Source organism: Guillardia theta (assembly GCF_000315625.1).
Source record: "Guillardia theta CCMP2712 unplaced genomic scaffold GUITHscaffold_33, whole genome shotgun sequence".
Taxonomy (NCBI): Eukaryota; class Cryptophyceae; order Pyrenomonadales; family Geminigeraceae; genus Guillardia; species Guillardia theta.
The window spans coordinates 443,155-461,255 of NW_005434641.1; the positions used below are offsets into that span (position 1 = coordinate 443,155).

Below are 18,101 nucleotides of genomic sequence, written 5' to 3' on the forward strand. Positions count from 1 at the left end.
GTCACATGCTTCTTGGTTAACACAGAAATACCTTCGCCAGGCAAAAGATGGAACGTCGTCAGGATTACAAGGAGGTCGGTTGTGCTTTTACCCAGATTGACACGCTTGTAATAAAGATATGATCACCTGAATGTGGAATTCTGTTTATTGATTCACAGTGTTTGTGGTTCGTTTACAATCATCGAGTGCTTGCTCTGTTGAACAAGGCACCCCTCTGTAGAGCCAAATGCGACAAGAACTCTACTTTTGCATGGTAGCATTGCGAACTGTCCAAACAAGGCAGGATTGATTCGAAGAACATCTCATTTATTGATATCAGATTCATCTGCACATTGTTTCATTTCTAACTAGGTTTCTGCAGCGTTGTGGAAATGTCATGACAGAGGAAGAAGTTGCAGTGCAGAAAAATCATCCAACGTCATGAAACATGGAAATGCAATTGTCAATGCACTTGATCATGGATATAGTGATTCATGATCAACAACGATGATTCAAAGTCATCTATCCTGGCAGGTAAAGAAATCCTTTGTGAAAACGTCTCTTCATGCATCATTGAACGGTTGAGCATGTAAAGCTTTCTCTATAGAAAAGTGAGGTGCATGAATCCTGACCGTAAGACTAGAAAAATTGAAAGTGAGTGATGACATGAGAACACATATCTAGACAGAAAAGTCGCCTAAGGTACAGCCGAATACAAATTTCTCACAAATCATGCATTTGAGCTCAACGTGCAACCTACAGCAATTTGAAAGAAGGGTGAATCAGAGTTGATTCTGTTCAATGGTGAATCTATCATTAGTTGCTTACCTGTTCATGAAAATTTCATCTTGTCTTCGAAGAATATTTTCAAGTACACTCGCGGATTGTTTGAACCTAGGGTGCATATTCCAGTACACGATGAATGATTCAAACCTTGGCCCCACCTGCAGAGTTGAGAAAGAAGCTCGATCATCTCTAACAGGTATGATATGAGATCTTCATCTCATTCCTATCTCAGTTGGGTTGGATTCGAAGTCTCTCAATATCAAGGTTCATCCTCGCGAGTCAGGAAGGCACCATTTCATCGCCTCTTGCTCGTCCAGGGAGAGGGGGCTTGGGGAATGAGAAAAGGGGGCTACCCCCCACCCCCTATCACAGAGTTTCAAACTCTTTCAAAGGTGGGTAGTTGAGGATGCTCCATACCCACCCCACCCCCCGATGAAAGTCAAACAGAGGGGTTCTCGGAAGTCGAAGTTCCGACCAGTTTGGCCCTCATTTTGTACCATATAAACGCTGCAATATTAAGTTGGTACCACAGATACATCTAAAATTCGTACTTTTACTTTGGTTTGGCGTGGTGAGGTGTCCAAGCAACCAAATTCAAATCACCCTACCCTCCTTTGGCCCTGCGCAGCAACGATTTTTCAAAGAGCGAGTACCCTCCTACACGCCTTCTCAAAGTAGGGTACTCCCACATGGCATGAAATGAAGGGACCCCTCAGGCCCTTCGAAAAAAAAAAATCTTGCCAATTTTTCCTATGAGCGCCCGGCCGGAAAAGCAACCGCGGCTATGGTGAACCGTACGGTCGGTGTGGCCGCACTGACAGTCACATGATCACCGGTCATGGTGACCTGCCGCGGCACCGTGCCACCGTGGCACGGCGTGGCCCGGCCGCCCGGGCCGGCGGGCGACTCGCGAGTCGGCTCCCGGCGAGCCGGGCGCGCCCGGCGCCGCGCGGCCACTCAGTGTGTGTCACCATCGGACCGTTGAACATCGGAACGTGACTCCCGGGCGGGCCGGGCGGCCGCGTGCCCGCCTCCCGGCGCCGGGCCCCCCGGCCCGGGCCCGCGGGGCCCGGGCCCGGCGGCCGGCGCCCGACGGTCACTGGAGCCGCCGATCGGATCCGAATCATCAGAGACCGAAAGGCGACTCGGAAGTTTACCGTACCCCCGGGCCCGCTGGACAGGGACAGCGGCGGGTTCAAGTGAACGGCGGTCCGAGACCGTAGCCGCGTGCCGCGCCCGGTGACTGCCGCTGCCAGCCTGAGCCGCCGCGCCCCGGGCAGTGTCCCGGGGCCCGGGCCGGCGAACTCAGTTACCATGATGGTTTAGTTCGATTGCGATCGAGAAAGAAAATTACGCCCTACCTCGGGGGCTGAGAGAAGGATTTTTCACTGGGGGTACAACACCCATGCCATTTTCAGATATTTCATCGAAAATGTATCCTATTCAACCAAATTGTGCTTTCAAAAACATGGAGTGATTTCAAATAATTCTTACACAATTTCAAATATTGCCACCCCCCCTTCCTACTGCTCATCCGTCACAGTCGCCGCTGCCCTGCAGGCATGGCGAAGGCGGTCTAGAACATTCTTCTGCCTGCTCCTGCCCAACTTGCCCCTCCTCCCTCCTCCTGCGCCTTCTCCTCCTCCTCCTCTCTCTCCCACACTTGTTGCATCATCCCAACCCCGATATCTCTTTCTTATCCTCCTTATAAATACCCTCCTCCATCTACGCCCCCCCCTGATAGGCGGTCGCCCTCGCTGAAGAGGAGAAGGTGGTTACAAGGTGAGAGAAGAGAAGTCGTGATCAATGTCATCTTTCTTTGATTTCGAAGATGTTCGTGTACCATGTATTGTTTCCGCAATGGTGCGACTTGCTTGCACCTCTATCCCTGCTCCTTACATGTCCCCCTTATCTTTATCCCTGTGTTGAATAAGCTGCATCCTAGCATCTTTCCGAGGGCATGGCCTCTGACATGGGGTGCAGGTCTCGTCTGCTGGCAGGAATAGAATAGATATGAGGATCCTATCCGTCCTCTGCCTGCTCGCTGGAGCCGGCATGATACTTTCAGCGTCCGAACCAAGACCCTTTCATGCTGCTCGAATGAGAAGAGGGCGCTTGCTGCATCTCCTGCCGCTTGGACGAACGTTGAACCTTCGTGGAGGCACTGAGACGACAGCTCCCGATGCAGGAGGAGTGCGCCTTGTGAAGCCCCTGGGAGGCTTCCAGAGGACCAACAGCTACTCGTGCCTGAACGATGTCATGCTCACGGGAGAGAAGGCTGGGAAGATCTCAGCAGAGGAAGTGCCTGCTCCCGTCCATGAGGAGGAGGAGGTGGCGCCCACGATCCCCGAGACCCTCCTGCCTGAGGGCGAACGCCTCAACGTCATCATCGTGTCCTCGGAGATCAGCCCCTACTCAAAGTCCGGCGGTCTCGCAGACGTGGCGGACAAGTTGGGAGTGGCGCTGGCGAAGCTCGGTCATCGCGTGATGACGGTAGCGCCCATGTACCGTGCGTATGAGGGGGCCGAGCCGACGGGGGTCAAGCGGACGTTCGGGCTGTGGGACACCGGCCACACGGTTGAGTACTGCCACAAGTACGAGCAGGTTGGCAAGGATAAAGGAGTGGACCACGTGTTTGTGAAGCACGGTTCGTTTGAGCGCAAGGGAATGTATGGTGAAGGCGGGATGGACTATGGAGACAACTTGTTCCGCTTCGCACTGTTCGCATGGGCGTCACTGGAGGCTCCGCTGGTGGTTCCTTGTGGAGGAGTTCCCTACGGGGAGGATGTGGTCTTCCTTGCGAACGACTGGCAGGCTGGTTTCGTGCCCTTGATCTTGTCGAGCCACTACAGGAGGTATAAGGTTTACTCCAAGGCCAGATGCGTTTTCGACATTCACAACATGGGATACCAAGGGCCTTTCCCCAATCCTCCCTACTCTGAGGCTCCTCCTTTCTCCTTCTGCGACTTTGGGTTGCGCGACAACGCGTACTACGACAAGTACTTCTGGGTGTATCCGGAGGAGCAGCGAGCACACGCCTTGGACAAGGGAGAGTCGATCAAGCTGCTCAAGGGAGGCATCGAGATGTCAGACAAGGTCTGCACAGTCGCTCCATCCTACTGCGATGAGATCATGACCCTCGAGGGAGCCTGGGGGATGCATGAAGTCACTCGCTTCCGCTTCTCTGACACCGTCGGGATCCTCAACGGCATCGACATGGACGAGTGGGACCCGAGCAACGACAAGTTCCTCATTCCCAAGGGCATCAGCTTCTCGGCCGCAGAGCCCGCGGGCAAGGCGAAGGCCAAGGAGCTGCTGCAGAGAGAGCTCGGGCTGCAGGTCAGGAAGGACGTCCCGCTCGTGTGCTTCATCGGGCGCCTTGCCCCCCAGAAGGGTGTCGACTTGATCGAAGAGATCTTCCCCTGGCTCATCTCCCGGGACCCCAAGGGCGTCACAGGCGACGTGCAGCTCGTGATGATGGGCAGCGGAGAGGAGAGATATGCCAACTTCCTCCGGAGGGCAGAGGCTGAGAACAAGGGCAAGGTCGTGGGCTACGTCGGGTTCACGTCCGAGTGGGAGCACAAGATCATCGCCGGTGCTGACATCCTCCTGATGCCCTCTCGCTACGAGCCGTGTGGCCTCCCCCAGGTATCTCCTCCTTCCTCCCCTCCTCTCCTCTAGTTCACAAGCTCTCCCTCCTTTATCTCCTTCTTCCTCATTTTGCGAGTTGAGCTGACGCCTCCTAGATGTATGCCCAGCGCTACGGCACCGTCCCAGTGGTGCATGCCACAGGAGGTCTCAAGGTTGGCTCCTCTCTCCCTTCCACGCGTAGCCTGACGGCATTCAGGACTCTGTGATCCAGTACAATCCTTTCCAGGACACAGACACCGGGTAAGGACAGGAGGGAGGGAGGGAGGGAGGGAGATGGGGGGAGGGGCGGGGGAGCTGGAGAGCGGAGCTGGGCAGAAATGGTTACTGATGATGGGGCGTGAAGGTATGGGACTGGATGGAAGTTCGAGAGGGCGGACTCTGCAGGGCTGCAGGTGAGATGTTTCCCTCCCTCTCTCCCTCCCTCCCTCCTTCCTCTGATCTCACCTGTCTCCTTCAGTTTGGCCTCTGGAACGCTCTCAACACATACCGCAACTTCAAGGACAGCTGGAGCAAAATGGTGGTAAGTTTGCAATTTTCGCTTGCTCTCTCTCTCGAGCTGGTATCAATCGCTCGTTTCGCAGGTTCGCTGCATGCAGCAGGACTTCAGCTGGGAGAAGAGCGCCCAGAGGTATGTGGAAGTGTTCAAGCAGGCGAAGCAGTCGCCCCCCTTCATCAACCCTCTCCCGTTTGAGAACTAGAGGGACGGGGAGCAGCAGACTAGTCGATGCTCGTCGGTGAGGGAGGCGTCTTCCTGCCTCCTGGGACTCTGCGAATCTCTCGCGTTTGAATTTTGAGGCCTGAGAAGGAGAGGAGGTCGAGAAACGGAGGATTAGGAGGGGAAGGACGAAGAGGAGAGTACTTTTGAGACTCAGTCACATTAGATTTTCATTGAAAGAAGATTTGTTTTTATCATCTACAAGATTTCAAGACAAAAGAATAACAAGAAACAAACAATACACATCCTTCCCCGCTACTTCTACATCCCCGACCCCATTCCCATCCCCGTGCCCGACAACCACATGTATCCAGGACCTTGTTCCTGATGCTTCACAGTAACCTGTAGCAGAAAATCACAAAATTCTCTCCTCAACCTCCTCCTCCTCCTCACCTGGTTATTGAACACATCTGGCATGCCGGGCAAGGAGTTCACGTTGGGAAAAGGATTCATCATCCCCCCCACCAGCAGGTTGTTCACACTGTGAGTTGGCAGACCGACAGGATTTGGAAGCGAAGCCCCTCCTGCCTGCTGCACAAACCCCCCGGAGAAGGCAGGGAGGCTGCCGTCTCCTGCGAAGGATGCTGCTATGTTGGCCATGTTGAAGAAGGGAGCAGAAGGTTGTATCTCGCATGAGGAGGATGGTGCCGAGTGCATGTAAGAGGAGGAGGAGGCGAAGTCGAGGTGAGGATGAGCATAGCTCGCTGCCTCACTCTCAAACTGCAGCTGAGCCTCGCTGGCGTGATGGAGCATCGGCTGAGACCTTCAAGACCAGCAATCAGTACCTGCCTGGTCCCCTTCCACTCCCACTGCACTACCCACTGCCTTCCCACCTCTACCAATCTCCCCTTCCTTACCTTGACATGGCTCCAATCGGGCTCTCGTGGCTGTAGAAGTTGGTTGTGCTGGGAGAAGGACGTGAGTCTACTGCGGGGGGAAGGGGCAGAGCTCGCCCTCACCTTGTTGAGTTCATCGGAGGATGCAGGTCCTCCGGAGCTGAAAACGGGGGGTTCTGGTGATGGGCAAAGTTGGACTGATTGGCACGCAGCCCGTTGGCCAGGCTGACGAGGTGAGCGAAGCGGCTGTCAATGATGGAAGCGAGTTTGTCGAGCTTCTTCTTGCCGTTGGGGGTCCTGCATCGACGTCAGTCAGGAGGAGGGAGAAGGAGGAGGAAATAGCATCTCCTACCTGCACAGCGTGTGGATGCTCTCCTTCTGAGCGAGGGTGCCGTCCTCGATCAGTTGGATCCCGCTCTTGGGCTCATCGTCCAGCGCCTTCATCATGGGCTCGCACAAGTCGGGGGCCTGGAGGAGAGCGCGGTCGTACTCCTCCGCGCTGATGGGGGCGAAGGACATGGCGACTTTGCAGACTCTGCCAGCTGAGTCGTAGAGCTTCTTCGTCGTCGAGCGCACCAGAACGCCCTCCTTGTGGCCCTGCTTGAACAGGTTCTTGGAGAACCGCAGGTAGTGGACTACTGTCGGGTTGCTCATGCACAGCAGGTCTTCCAGGATCATGCACAGGTATCGCAAGTCTGTTGTTGGAATCCTCCCGTCATTCCCCGCCATCTTCGCGAGCCATTCCTCCCGGCTCAACCCAAAGAAATCGGCCATGACCGCGTTGCAGTTTACGCTAGTCCGCTTTTGCAGGATGGGGTCCCAGGTGAAGCACTGATAGCCCAGGTTCGTCGAGTCCCACCCGCTCGTGTCAGTCGAGAACATGGCGTTTGCACAAGTGTCGTTCATTAGCTGGTGACCTGAAGGGACGTCCATCACGTGGTTCATCGATGCCATGGTCTCCACGGCAGACACAGCGTTTGCGATGGAGGTCTGGAGGGAGCTCGGCATGGCATTGAAGATAGCTTCAAGGTCGTTGGCAACGAAGCTCCACTCCCACACGAGCCGCAGGATCCTCTGAGGTAGCTTGCCGACGTCGGTATCCCTGAACGCAACGTCATTGTAGATGAGCATCACCCCATCCTTCATTGCGATCTGAGAGCTCTCGACCTGCTCTTCCGGCTCAATGGCCGTATCCTGCCCAGAGCAGAAGATTCCTTTCGCAATGCACCTCTTACACGGCCGCGAGTCCTGGCACTTGGCCTTAGCGCTCCTACAAGCATCACACGCCTTCTTGGTAGGATGACGGCTCGACGAGAGCCATCTCCTCATCTTGTAGAGGTTGCCGGGCTTGTTCCAGTACTCTGGATCGAAGGGTTCATCGCTCCTTCTCTTCATGCTGCTTCTGCCCTGTTCGAGTTTTGCTGATTTTCTATATATATGAATGGCACCAACCCGCTCAGGTTCCGCTGTGAGCGAAGAGGGAGTGATGGAGGAATGGAAGGAGAACTGGCAAGGAACGGAGAGAGCGAAGCAGGGAACGGGGAGTGAGAGGAGGGGAGAGTGCGAGGGGAGGGAGAGGGGGGAGGCGACGGGGGAAGGGGGGGAGGGGGGTGGGGGAGGGGGAGGGGGAGGGGGAGGAGATGGGATAGGAACGAGTGAAGGGTGGAGGACGGAGGGAGACGGGAGTCAATTTATTCCAGGCAGGGATTTAACTACCCCCGCATCACCCTACCCACCCTCTCTTCCACCCTCCGGACTCAGCACCCTTCCCATGGGGCCAGTACCTCGAAATTGAGGGATGAGAGCAGGTGGGGTCCATTTTTGGCTGGTATGTTCCTTCATGGTGGGGTAGTCAGTCTCAGGGGTCCTAAATACCCGTCCATTCTCATTGCTCCTCTAAATCGGAGGGGTAAAACAGACCAACTTCATTATTGGGACTTCATGTGGTGGGTACTGACATATGAATGTAAGGGGTATACAAATGAAAGTACCGGTGTATTGATAGAGGTAGGTAGGGGTGGACTACCACCCTACCTTTTATACCTTGATTGTTTCTTTGCTCTCAAAAGTACCGGTCATCCAGAACTCTCCATACTTTTCAGAGGGTGACTTGGGGTACATTCCTCCTATTCTCCCAACGTGATCCTTTACAGGTGGTAGGGGTACCGAGTTGACCGGTGGTGAGGGAATTGAGGACCGGCTGACTCAAGGGAACGGAGGGTGATACATTACTTCCTTTGATAAGTAACTTTTATGTTACAAACTTGGTACCATGAAATATGATATTTGTACTAATATTTTTACTCAACTAAATTATGGTAATATTCGCTAGGTAGTTTTTTTGAGGTGTGTGGGGAAGCCATACTCATATCCCACAGGAATGTTTCGACTCTCATTTGTCTAATGGCGTATAAAATTTGAGGCAAATAATTCAATATGTGAAAATTCAGAGGAATTGCCTTTCAGATTACCAAATTACACCTTGAAAATTAATATTTTTCCGACACTCGTTCGCCATTTAAGAATGGGTCTGTACTCGTTCGGAGTAAACAATCTTGGTCAGCATCGTCATCTTATCATGTTTGAATCTCGAGATTGCAATGCTGGGAACGTGGTAAACTTGGTACTCTGCGGCTGTACAGCAGCACCTGCGACTAACTGATGACATCGCTTGACCTTTTCAGGCTGCAACCCTCTGTTAGAAACAACGAAATAGAGTCTCTTCGTGATTTTGTTCATGAAAATCTCGGTCATCCAGGTGACCCACCGTGGATTCCAGGCGTTTCGCGCTCGTTCCGACCTTCTAAACAGCTCAAGGTGCTAAATACCAGTACCCCTAGTTATTCCCAGGAATAATGGTGGGTACTACCACGGTCAATCTGAAGGAGCCAGCGCCGACTCTTTACCATGTTACGTGATATGATCTCAGAAGTCAACGGTTCAGAACCGGCAAAAACTACTTTAGGCCGCGTGTTGTGAAGAGTTGCTATTTCTTTCGTCAGCACCCCTTCTATCCCTAGTTGCTGTTGAGGGGTTGCGCATCGACGTGCACAAGTAGTAAAGATCTCTTACTATAGAACATCGACTCACTTCTGGAAGGAAATCAAAAACCTCTTCCTCTTTTTACTACATGTCATCGGACTGAGTAACCTTGCGGTATCTGGATGTTCGCTGTCAGCTCCGCAGCGATCCGTTGTGATTTTCAATATTCTCGTGCGTTGTAGATGATGCAGGGATATGGAAGCGACTCTTCTGAGGTCTGGGAAATGTCAGCACTGACCCTACAATGGAGGGTATGGAGTTATGAGTAACGTGATTATAAGCATGACATTTTCCCATTCTGATCGATGGGTAGAGGGTTAGAAAATGGTTTAGATTGGTTTAGACTTGTCTGATCTAAACTAACGGACTTGAGTCTTCGCCGAGTCGTTGAAGGTTGGAATTTGATGCCGAGCAATGGGGAGCAGCAGCAAGGAGAAGGGGGGGAGCGCGGTAGAAAATGCTGGAAATGATGATGTCTAATCATGTCATGGGCGATAGTGGTCATCCTTTCATCTTGTCAACTTGTTTTTGCTCATCTGGTTATGTTCTGATCATGTCCTCTTGTTCCTTGCCCCTGCTGATTTCGTTTGACAGATTCTCTGCTGGCATGTGCTTCAATGCCATTGAAAAGACCCGCATAGACTGATAGTCCAACACTCCACCCTCAAGCCCGTCCTTTCAATGCCCACAGCATGCGAGTGGATGCAGGGCCAGCGTGCGCATCGCAAGGGGAAGAACCGCTTTTGGAAGCAGCAAAAAGTTTGGGGAGGAGGGACGTGGAAGACTAAGGTTGGTTACCAGCCTCCTTCCCAAGGCTGCCCTGGCTCATTTCTCACCCGGGACGGTAGAGCATGGACACCGGGCCCAGGACGATATTCGGAAGGGAACCCGATGGAGAGCAGCGTGCGGTACGATCGTCTCAAGTTCTCTAAGACCCACTCGCTGCTTGACGAACAGAAGAGGAGGTGGCCGGGCGACAGCTGCCCGATGGCTTGGCAGCCTGCGGGAGTGATCGTGAACCCCGCTCGAGGGTTCAGCATGGGCAGTGGGTGCGGGCCAGGAGAGTGCTGGATGAGAGAGGTGGAGAGGAGGAGCAGGATAACCAGCTTCGGCTTCAACTACCGGGACATCGCTCCTGATCTTGTCATCGGCGAGCACGCAAAGACGTCTCGAGCTGGCCCGCAGGGCTCTGTCTTCCATGCTGCTGGTGGGAATGAGAGCTGCGAGGGAGGAAGGGAGGGGGATGGGGGTGGGGAGCGTAAGGGGAAGGAAGCGTGTGGGCTGGGGGTGATCGTGCATGGCAGGGGGAGGGCTCGCTGGAGTTGTTATGCAGCCCGACTGGTATGAGGTGCAGGTGAAAGAGACGCCTGGGCCGGGGCACTACGGCTCGGACTACACGTATAGGTCAGGCAGAAGTGTGAGAGAGAGGGAGATGGGGGCGAAGGGTGAGGGTGAAGGATTGAGAGAAGGGGAAGGGGGCAGGAGGGCGATAAGGGGGAAGGGAGAAGATCGTTGAGCCGTGCATGGCAGCAACATAGGGACGCGAGACAATGCTCTCGCGCGTCTCTCCTCCAAGGAGACTCCGCCCGCCTTTGGTTTCGGTGAGGGAGGCCGTCCGCAAAGAGGAGCGGACGGTGATGTTGCGGCAGGATCGTCAGAAAGGGGAGAGGACTACTCGAAGAGGAGTCATGAGGTCCCGGGCCCGGCCTCCTACCGTCCACAAGCTCTCACGGTGCTGCTGATGGCTCCAGCTTCGAGACCTTCCTTTGTGACTTGTGAGCAGTGGATCGGCGGGCATGGGCAGAACAAGAGCCTTCGGGTCAGAGGTGAGAGGATGTGACGATGCCCTTCCTGCCCCTTATGTCCGGCCACAGGTGGAGCCTTCGGGAAGGAGAACCGCTGGCCCATGCGGAACCAAAGCAGATGAGCAGCGATAGGCCCTGAGGATAGGATCAGGGTCACAGGTTCCGGGTTCAAGTAGGACTTGACTCCGTGGCAGCGAACTAGCCGAACATTGAACCCTGCCATCGCCGGGACGTGAAAGTTGATCCGATCCTGAGATCGGACAGGCCCTGATGGAGCCTGCCCGGCCGCTTTGACTCGCCGACGCAGTCATCCTTATCATGTACTACTGGCTAACGGTTATCACACGAGTGGCATCGTCGCCAGTGAAGCGGGAGGCTTCGCCGCCGGAAGCCTCTGCACTGCCACCGGCCGGGCCGAACCCGTTGGTACGGTCGGCCCGGGTTGCCGCGTACGGTACTAGGCGGTATAAAGTACTACTGTCACCCGTCAGGGCGACGGCCGCCGACTCGGCGCAGTGACCGCAGCCTGTGCCGCGGCCACTGCAAGGCTGCCATGCCACAATCAACTTGGCAATCATCGGTTGCTGACTGAGTTGGCCGCGTGGCAGTGGCTCTCGGAGGGCCCCGGGCCTCAGCGGCACAGGCCTGGCACGGTACCGGGGCGGCCGGTACGGTCCCAGGCCCACCGTCACGGGCGTGACAAACTTGAAAGTTGCCGCCGGGGTACTACCGTATGGTCCGAAGTAGATTAGAGACTCCGACATCTGAAATTATCTGGTACTGATTTTCAAACAAAGCTACCACCCCATATTTCATATCGACTACCCTGTCACTCACACAAAACTTAACCGGTTGCCGTATCCGAAGTTGGCAAACTTGAAACCGGAGCCTCCCGGTGGTCACCGGGTAGGCACCCGGCGGCGGCCCGGGCCACTGGCTTCAACACGGCGGTGACGGTTGAACCGGGGCCCGCCACCCCTTCAGGGGCCACTGGGCCAGCACTGAACCGTCGGCCCGGACGGTCGCTGGGGCCCGGGCCGTGCGGCCGACCGTAACCGGCCCCCCCGGGCCGATTTTTGCTTCGATCTCATACAGCCCGCATCAGTCCCGCACGCGGAGATGGCGGACGTGGCGGCATGCATGAAGAAGGCGGAGGAGGCGGAGGAGAAGATCGCGAGGTGAGGAGGAGGAGGAGGAGGAGGAAACGAAGACGAAGAAGAAGAAGGAGAGAAATACTATGCAAATAAGTTCAGAGGCGATCGGCAGATGTGATTTACTGGAGGATAAGTGGCGGAGAAATGAGGGTGGTGGAGATAATGATGATGATGGTTGTAAAAGTTGCGAGCTATGCACTTAACAGCAGAGATTGAATTGAACATCCCTGCTTTCAACAGAGAAGATGGGTGTTGAAAGAGAGAGGAAGGGAGAGGTTCCAGACAGAATTTCATCGATGGCCTTCATACTATGAAATGTGTGTTGCTCCAAGTGACTCTGGTTACTTGACTTGCAGGCTGAAGGAGACGGTGAAGGAGATCAGTGCGCTGCTAGCAGAAACCAGCTCCAGCGCTCCTTCCCAGGATGAGGGCCCAGCCTTGCAGAAGGTTCAGAAGGAGATGCTGGACAAACTCCGCGTCCTTCGTGCGACGCTGGAAGAAGAAAGGGCGCCCCTGAAGAGGCTGAAGGAGGAGCGGGACCAGGCAAGGCCTCCCTCATGATGACTCATGCTCCCTCTTGCGTGCTGTTGAACCTTTCCGCCTCCCAACGCCTTCTTGCCCTGCGCTAGATCGCCTCATCCCTCCCTCCCCTGACCTTGTGGTTCCTGCTGTGTTGTCCTCGGAGGGGTTTTCACTTCCTCCCCTGACTCTTCTTCTTCCTCAGGCGGTCGAGGGCCACAAGCTGCTGGAGGAGCAGAACGCCAAGATGGCGTACCGCATCAAGCACCTCCTTCGTGCCATCGACCCCTCCTTCGCTGCTTCGGTAGAGGCCTCAAGCGCTCCTGTGGACCTGTCGGTGAGGAAGGGAAGCTGCTTAGCTGGAACGGTGTGGAAGTAGAGGAAGGGTGAGAGAAGGATGGCAAGGAGGAGGATGGTGAACATGCGGCGAACGTTTAATGCACGACAACTTAAGCAGATGATGTTGAAAAGACGAGAGGAGCAGAGCACGCGCTTGTCTCCAGCTCGATCGGAAGAGAAAGAGAGCTATCAGTCTCTTGCCCCTGCGGTCAGTTGCACAGGCGGAGCAGCCACAGCTGCCGGGATGGGAGGGCAGGAGGAGCATAGCTCAAAGAAAAATGAGCAGACGAGATCGGACGAGAAGACACCTCGTCGTTGTCCTCGTCCGCCTTGTGATTGTCTTCATCGTTCATATCCTTGCAAGAAGCTGGCTATCTTGCATGCCTTCATGTCCTCTCGATCTGAAACGGATCGCTGAGTCTGCTGCTTCATGTCATATTGTCTCTGCTGGCTGATTGCTGAGACTCGCTGCTACCCACAGCAGTCGACTTGAGGAAGAACAAAGTCGCGAGGGAGTCTCTGTTTGGCTTCCTGGCAGTCTCGCCCGTTCAATCTCATCCTCCTCCATTCATGCGCGAGGAATTCACTGGTTCCCATCTCTGAGGACCTGCTCCTCTTTCCCGCATCGCCATCACAAACAGGACGAGGCCGTCGGCTCTTCATGTGAGATCGTCTCTTCCAAACCCTCCCGGGTTCTGAGCTGCTTTGAGATTCTTCTCTTCCTTGTCACCTTCAGTAGTAGCGTCCCTGCGACGACTGCGACTGCGACTGCGACTGCGACCCTCGCATGTTCTGTGTCGCCATGTTCTGCGATCGCATGTCGAACCCGTCCTGACTCATGCCCAGGCTCAGCTTGTCTCCGAACTGCTGGCTGAACTGACTCATCCCAGCCTGCGAGTTGTACATCGAGCTGCCCTGCGAAAGAGCCTCCTGCGTCTGCATGTTTCCTCCCCCGTAGAAGTCCATCCTATTGTTGGGGGGGCCTGAGCCTCCGGCGAAGTTCAAGCCAGGAGGAGGGCCATCGAAGGAGTACGGGACAGCTCTCCGGTCATACTCCGGGTCTCTTCCTCCTTCTCGCCTGCCCTCAGCGTTGGGTCCGCCAGCCTCACGTCGATCGTTGTAGAACTTGTGAGGCTTCTGGAACTGCATCATGCTCTGCTTGAGGTTGTTGAGAGGGCCCTCGACCAGGCACTCGTGCTGCTTGAAGTGGCACAGCAGGTTGTTCCACAGGGGCTGCTTGGCAAGGACCTTGGGGTTCCCTAGGATGACAACTCCGTACCTCGCTCGGGTCAGGGCAACGTTGAGGCGCCGGGGGTTGTTGACAAATCCGATGCTCTTGCCCTCGTTGGAGCGAACGCAGGAGAGGATGATGAAATCCTTCTCTCTGCCCTGGAACGCGTCCACACTCGCCACCTCGAGCTCGTTGTAGAGCTGCTTCCTCAAGGATCCGTTCCTCGACATGTACTGCACGATGTAAGCTCTCTGACCCTCGTACGGGGTGATGATGCCGATCTGTTCCGGGACCACTCCTCCTTTCAGGAACCGCGTGACGATCTTCTCAACATTGGAGGCTTCAGTTCGGTTCAGGTAGGAAGTACCCGAGGCTGAGAGCTCCTCGGCGCCGGTCGAGATGTAGAACATCATCGGCTTGGACGCGACAGGCCATGGGAAGTCGATGGCATGCGCGTGTCGCTCGGCGTGAGTGACCCCGTTCTGCAGTGTGCCCTCGTAGAAGGTGTTAGAGGGGAACTCACTCAGAATCGGGTGCATCCTGTACTGAACTTGCAGACGCACTGGCTTCACCCCGAGGTTGACCATCCTCTCGAAGAGCGACTGCTGCAGCCCAGCCTTGGCAGCCTTCTTGCACATCACGACAGGCCCCAGCTGGCAGTGGTCTCCCACGAGCACGAGCTGCTTCGCTCCCATGGCGATGGGGATGAGGCACTCCGGCTCCGTCGCCTGCGTGCACTCGTCGACCAGCACCTTGGTGAAGCGGAACCCGTTGAGCCTCGCGTCTCCTGCTCCGACGCAAGTGGTGCAGATGACGTCAGCAGCCATCAAAAGCTCTCTCTCAGTCGCGCGCTTGAGCTGCTCAGGCTGTCAGCACCTCGACAACCTCACTCAGTGGTCAGGACCTGCTTGTACTTCTTCTCGTCCTGGGTGGACAACTCGCCAAGCTCTTTCTTGAGCTGCTGTAGCTTTCGGAATTCCGCTTTGTCAGACGTGTCCAAGTGTTGCACCTGGTCAAACAATGAGCAACAAAGTAACTGCAGTCCTTCATCTCTAACTTGGTAGTGCAAGGTGAGTTGCTCAACGCTGGAGCCGATTGCTTCCCTGCTCTTCGCACACATGCGGACGACTTTCAGCCCCTGGCACCAGAACTCAGTCCAAGTTCCTATCGTATGACACCTGGCGCCTCACCGTCTTGTGGATCTTCTCAGTCAGGTGATCCACAGCGACGTTACTGGGGGCAGTAACAAGCACCTGCCCATGGCCCATCCGAGAGAGATGGTAGACGATGCAGGCACTGGTGACGGTCTTGCCGGTTCCTGGGGGTCCCTGGATGACAGAGAGAGGTTGCTGCAGAACGCTTTTCACCGCAAACACTTGAGAATGGTTGAGCTCAGGAAGGCCAGGAGCGGAGAATCGATTGGGGAGAGAGCAACGAATTGGTTGCGGCTCCACGTCATGCCCAAGAAGGCGGTGATAGAGATAGCCGGACACTGAAGTCTCGTCCACAGCAAAGGTTCGCATCGCACTCTGCATGCGGTCATAAGTGGTGGACTTCCAGACAAACTCAACGCTGAAGCCATGGGTGGCCTCGATGGGCGCGTTGTTGCCATTCCTGATCTCCAGCGCGACCTCCTCGCTGCTGGGCTTCTCGATGACGTGACCAATGCTGCTCCACTGCTTGAGCCCGTCGTTGAACTTGAGCTTGAGCTCGTCTCCGGGCATCAACCGGATCTCTCCCTCGTCCTTGGCGAACATGAAGTAAGCAATGCGCTTGTTGTTCAGCCCAATGTCCCAATGCACCACCAGGTCCTCCTTGGTCTGCTGCTCCTTCATCTGCTTGTCCGTGTCAGCTTCGTACTTGACCAGTGGGCCGAAGATGTTTTGGTACTGATAGGCGTCCTCAAACTGCATCGGAACTGGTGTCGGCTCATCGTCGATCCCAGGTTCGTCGAGGTCTTCCAGGTTTGCATCTGGCTTGTTCTTCCAGACTTCTTCCAACTTAGAGAGCTGCGTGGCTGTGAGGAGACGAGCTCGCGATTGCTCGAACTGAGAAGGTGGCTTCACCAGCCATGGCAGGAACGACTTGTTGCTATCGATGAGCGGCAGCCACAGCGATAGGTCCCAGTTGCTGTCCTTCATCCCCCCCGCCTGCACGCACTGGCGACAGAGCAGCACAACAACCTGCTCTTGCTTTGCGGGGATGAATCCGAGCATGAAGACGTTTCTTTCTCCACAGTTGTAGCACTCGAGTACGGTCTCGCCAAGAGGGGAATCACGGTGCAAGGAGACCTCCTTCTGCTTTGATCTCACCAGATGGTTGACGATGCAGGAGCCGCTGAACTTGTTCCCTGAGCTGTTACAGAACCACTTCCCTGTCTTGATACATCGAACTACACACGAGGGATTGTGAATCCCACAGTAGGCGCAGGCATGCGCCGGGAGTTCCCTGCTCCCATCCTCGTCATGCAGCGCGTCGTCGTCAAAGGTCTCCTTGAAGTCCAGCTCGACCGTCCCCACATTCCCGTCCTGGTAGTTGCGATTATCCGCGTACGGCTGCTCTGAGTCTCCATCCACTGAGGGTTTGCTTCCGTCGGCTGCCCAGTCCGAGAAAGCGGGCTGCGAACTATCTTGCGACATGCCAGCGAACTCGTTGAAGTTGAACTCCACATCCGCCTCCGTGCCCTGGGTGTGTGAGAACTCGAAGAATTTGAAGTCCTGGCTTGCGTCCTCCTCCTCGTCGAAGAAGGACGCATCGAACTCTTGCGCTTGCGACGTGCTCAGCCCTGTCGTGTCTTGGCTGATCTCCTGCGAAAATGGCAGGCTAGCAGGGTTCGCCATTGTGTCCCTGCAAAACAAGACAGGTTAGCGTGGGCTACCTACAACGCTTGCACGAGGTGTGAGTGTTGATGATAGGGACCAGGAAGCAAGGAGGCACTAGCTGAGAAATTTTGCAGGAAGTTTGATCGACCGCAGGAAATGTGACTTTGGCATCAACTTATCCTAACATGCTGCGCCTTCCTCGTCTATCCTCGACAGCCATAGCTCTGAAAAACTAGCCTCACACGACATATGCTGCCTCGTCGCCTCCCACCTCCTGGATCGTGCTTCCGCTCCCTACCAATCTTTTTGCCCCCCATCATTCTGTTCCCTCCTCCCCTCCCCTCCCTTCCCCATCCCTGGCCCTGCTCTCTTCGCGTCCTCTTCCCCTTCCCCTCTCTCCACCTCGCCTCCTCCTCCTCCTCCTCTCTGCCGCCCCGCCCCCCCTCAAATCGTCCCTGCCATTCCCTCCCGCCATTTCACGAGAGCGGCGGCAGACGCCTGCATCACTTAAAACCCTAAAACTTTAAATTGGTTTTACTTCATCAAAATCTACTTTTATATTTTCATTGTACGATTTTTTTCTCAAATCTTTTCATTGGTACTGTATTACAAAATATTATAGAAAATGATTTTTAATATAAGGAGATAAATTGTATAATGCCAAAAACAAATTTTTAGTCCCCGATTTTGGAAAACGTGTAAAACTGCAATTTGTATACTTAAAATAGTTTTAGAAACATTGAATTGATTTGATGGAATGCATACAACCCTGTTGCATTGGTAGATGAATATTATAGTAATCTGTATGAGATAAATAACTTTATATCGAAATATGATACCATTGCTATCCAGAATAATAGAGAAATAACAATGATAAAAATATTCAATACAAATTAATTGTTTTAATTTGTACCATAGCTACTTGGTATAAAGCTTTATAAAACCGCCACGCACGTCAGGCTTTTCCCCCATGGCGCCAAAAGACCGGAAGGATCGTAGCGGAGGAGCGGGAGCATGGCGGACGGAGAGGGATGGGGAGAAGGATGTGTCTTGTCATATCTAACTGCGATGCTTCGACCACACTGCTCTTGTTGCTTGTACTCGCTGACCCTCCTGTGCTGCCTCCTCTCTTTGATTATCCAGTTTTGATGGGGGTTTACGGGATCGCCTTACTAACGCCCCCCTTTGACCTCATTGCCTTCAGTGTAGCGTGCGATCTCAT

The 18,101-nt window shown here is 54.6% G+C and overlaps 5 protein-coding genes across 5 annotated transcripts; 3 read left to right on the forward strand and 2 right to left on the reverse strand.

Annotated features, from left to right (window-relative positions):
* The first annotated feature begins 2,920 nt into the window (after window positions 1-2,920).
* Window positions 2,921-5,303, forward strand: GUITHDRAFT_159665 (hypothetical protein). The gene is made up of 6 exons (XM_005832803.1): window positions 2,921-4,413; window positions 4,512-4,568; window positions 4,613-4,656; window positions 4,760-4,808; window positions 4,874-4,936; window positions 4,998-5,303. Exons 1-6 carry the CDS (start codon window positions 3,025-3,027, stop codon window positions 5,112-5,114), a joined length of 1,719 nt encoding a protein of 572 aa, XP_005832860.1. The 5' UTR covers window positions 2,921-3,024; the 3' UTR covers window positions 5,115-5,303.
* Window positions 5,304-5,392: 89 nt separating this feature from the next.
* On the reverse strand, window positions 5,393-7,362 carry GUITHDRAFT_108332 (hypothetical protein; the record flags this gene model as incomplete). The annotated part of the gene is made up of 5 exons (XM_005832804.1): window positions 5,393-5,473; window positions 5,525-5,894; window positions 5,989-6,036; window positions 6,091-6,264; window positions 6,320-7,362. 5 exons carry the CDS (start codon window positions 7,360-7,362, stop codon window positions 5,393-5,395), a joined length of 1,716 nt encoding a protein of 571 aa, XP_005832861.1.
* Window positions 7,363-9,600: 2,238 nt separating this feature from the next.
* GUITHDRAFT_152593 (hypothetical protein) lies at window positions 9,601-11,170 on the forward strand. The gene is made up of 6 exons (XM_005832805.1): window positions 9,601-10,216; window positions 10,314-10,413; window positions 10,540-10,610; window positions 10,659-10,741; window positions 10,793-10,835; window positions 10,884-11,170. The coding sequence occupies exons 1-6, from the start codon at window positions 9,691-9,693 to the stop codon at window positions 10,934-10,936; spliced, it is 876 nt and encodes a 291-aa protein (XP_005832862.1). The 5' UTR covers window positions 9,601-9,690; the 3' UTR covers window positions 10,937-11,170.
* Window positions 11,171-11,933: 763 nt separating this feature from the next.
* On the forward strand, window positions 11,934-12,944 carry GUITHDRAFT_163162 (hypothetical protein; the record flags this gene model as incomplete). The annotated part of the gene is made up of 3 exons (XM_005832806.1): window positions 11,934-11,992; window positions 12,325-12,415; window positions 12,693-12,944. 3 exons carry the CDS (start codon window positions 11,934-11,936, stop codon window positions 12,864-12,866), a joined length of 324 nt encoding a protein of 107 aa, XP_005832863.1. The 3' UTR covers window positions 12,867-12,944.
* GUITHDRAFT_159666 (hypothetical protein) lies at window positions 12,906-16,897 on the reverse strand (the record flags this gene model as incomplete). Its single annotated transcript, XM_005832807.1, has 6 exons — window positions 12,906-13,904; window positions 13,953-14,914; window positions 14,962-15,066; window positions 15,115-15,195; window positions 15,248-16,516; window positions 16,568-16,897. 6 exons carry the CDS (start codon window positions 16,895-16,897, stop codon window positions 13,559-13,561), a joined length of 3,093 nt encoding a protein of 1,030 aa, XP_005832864.1. The 3' UTR covers window positions 12,906-13,558.
* Window positions 16,898-18,101: the final 1,204 nt, after the last annotated feature.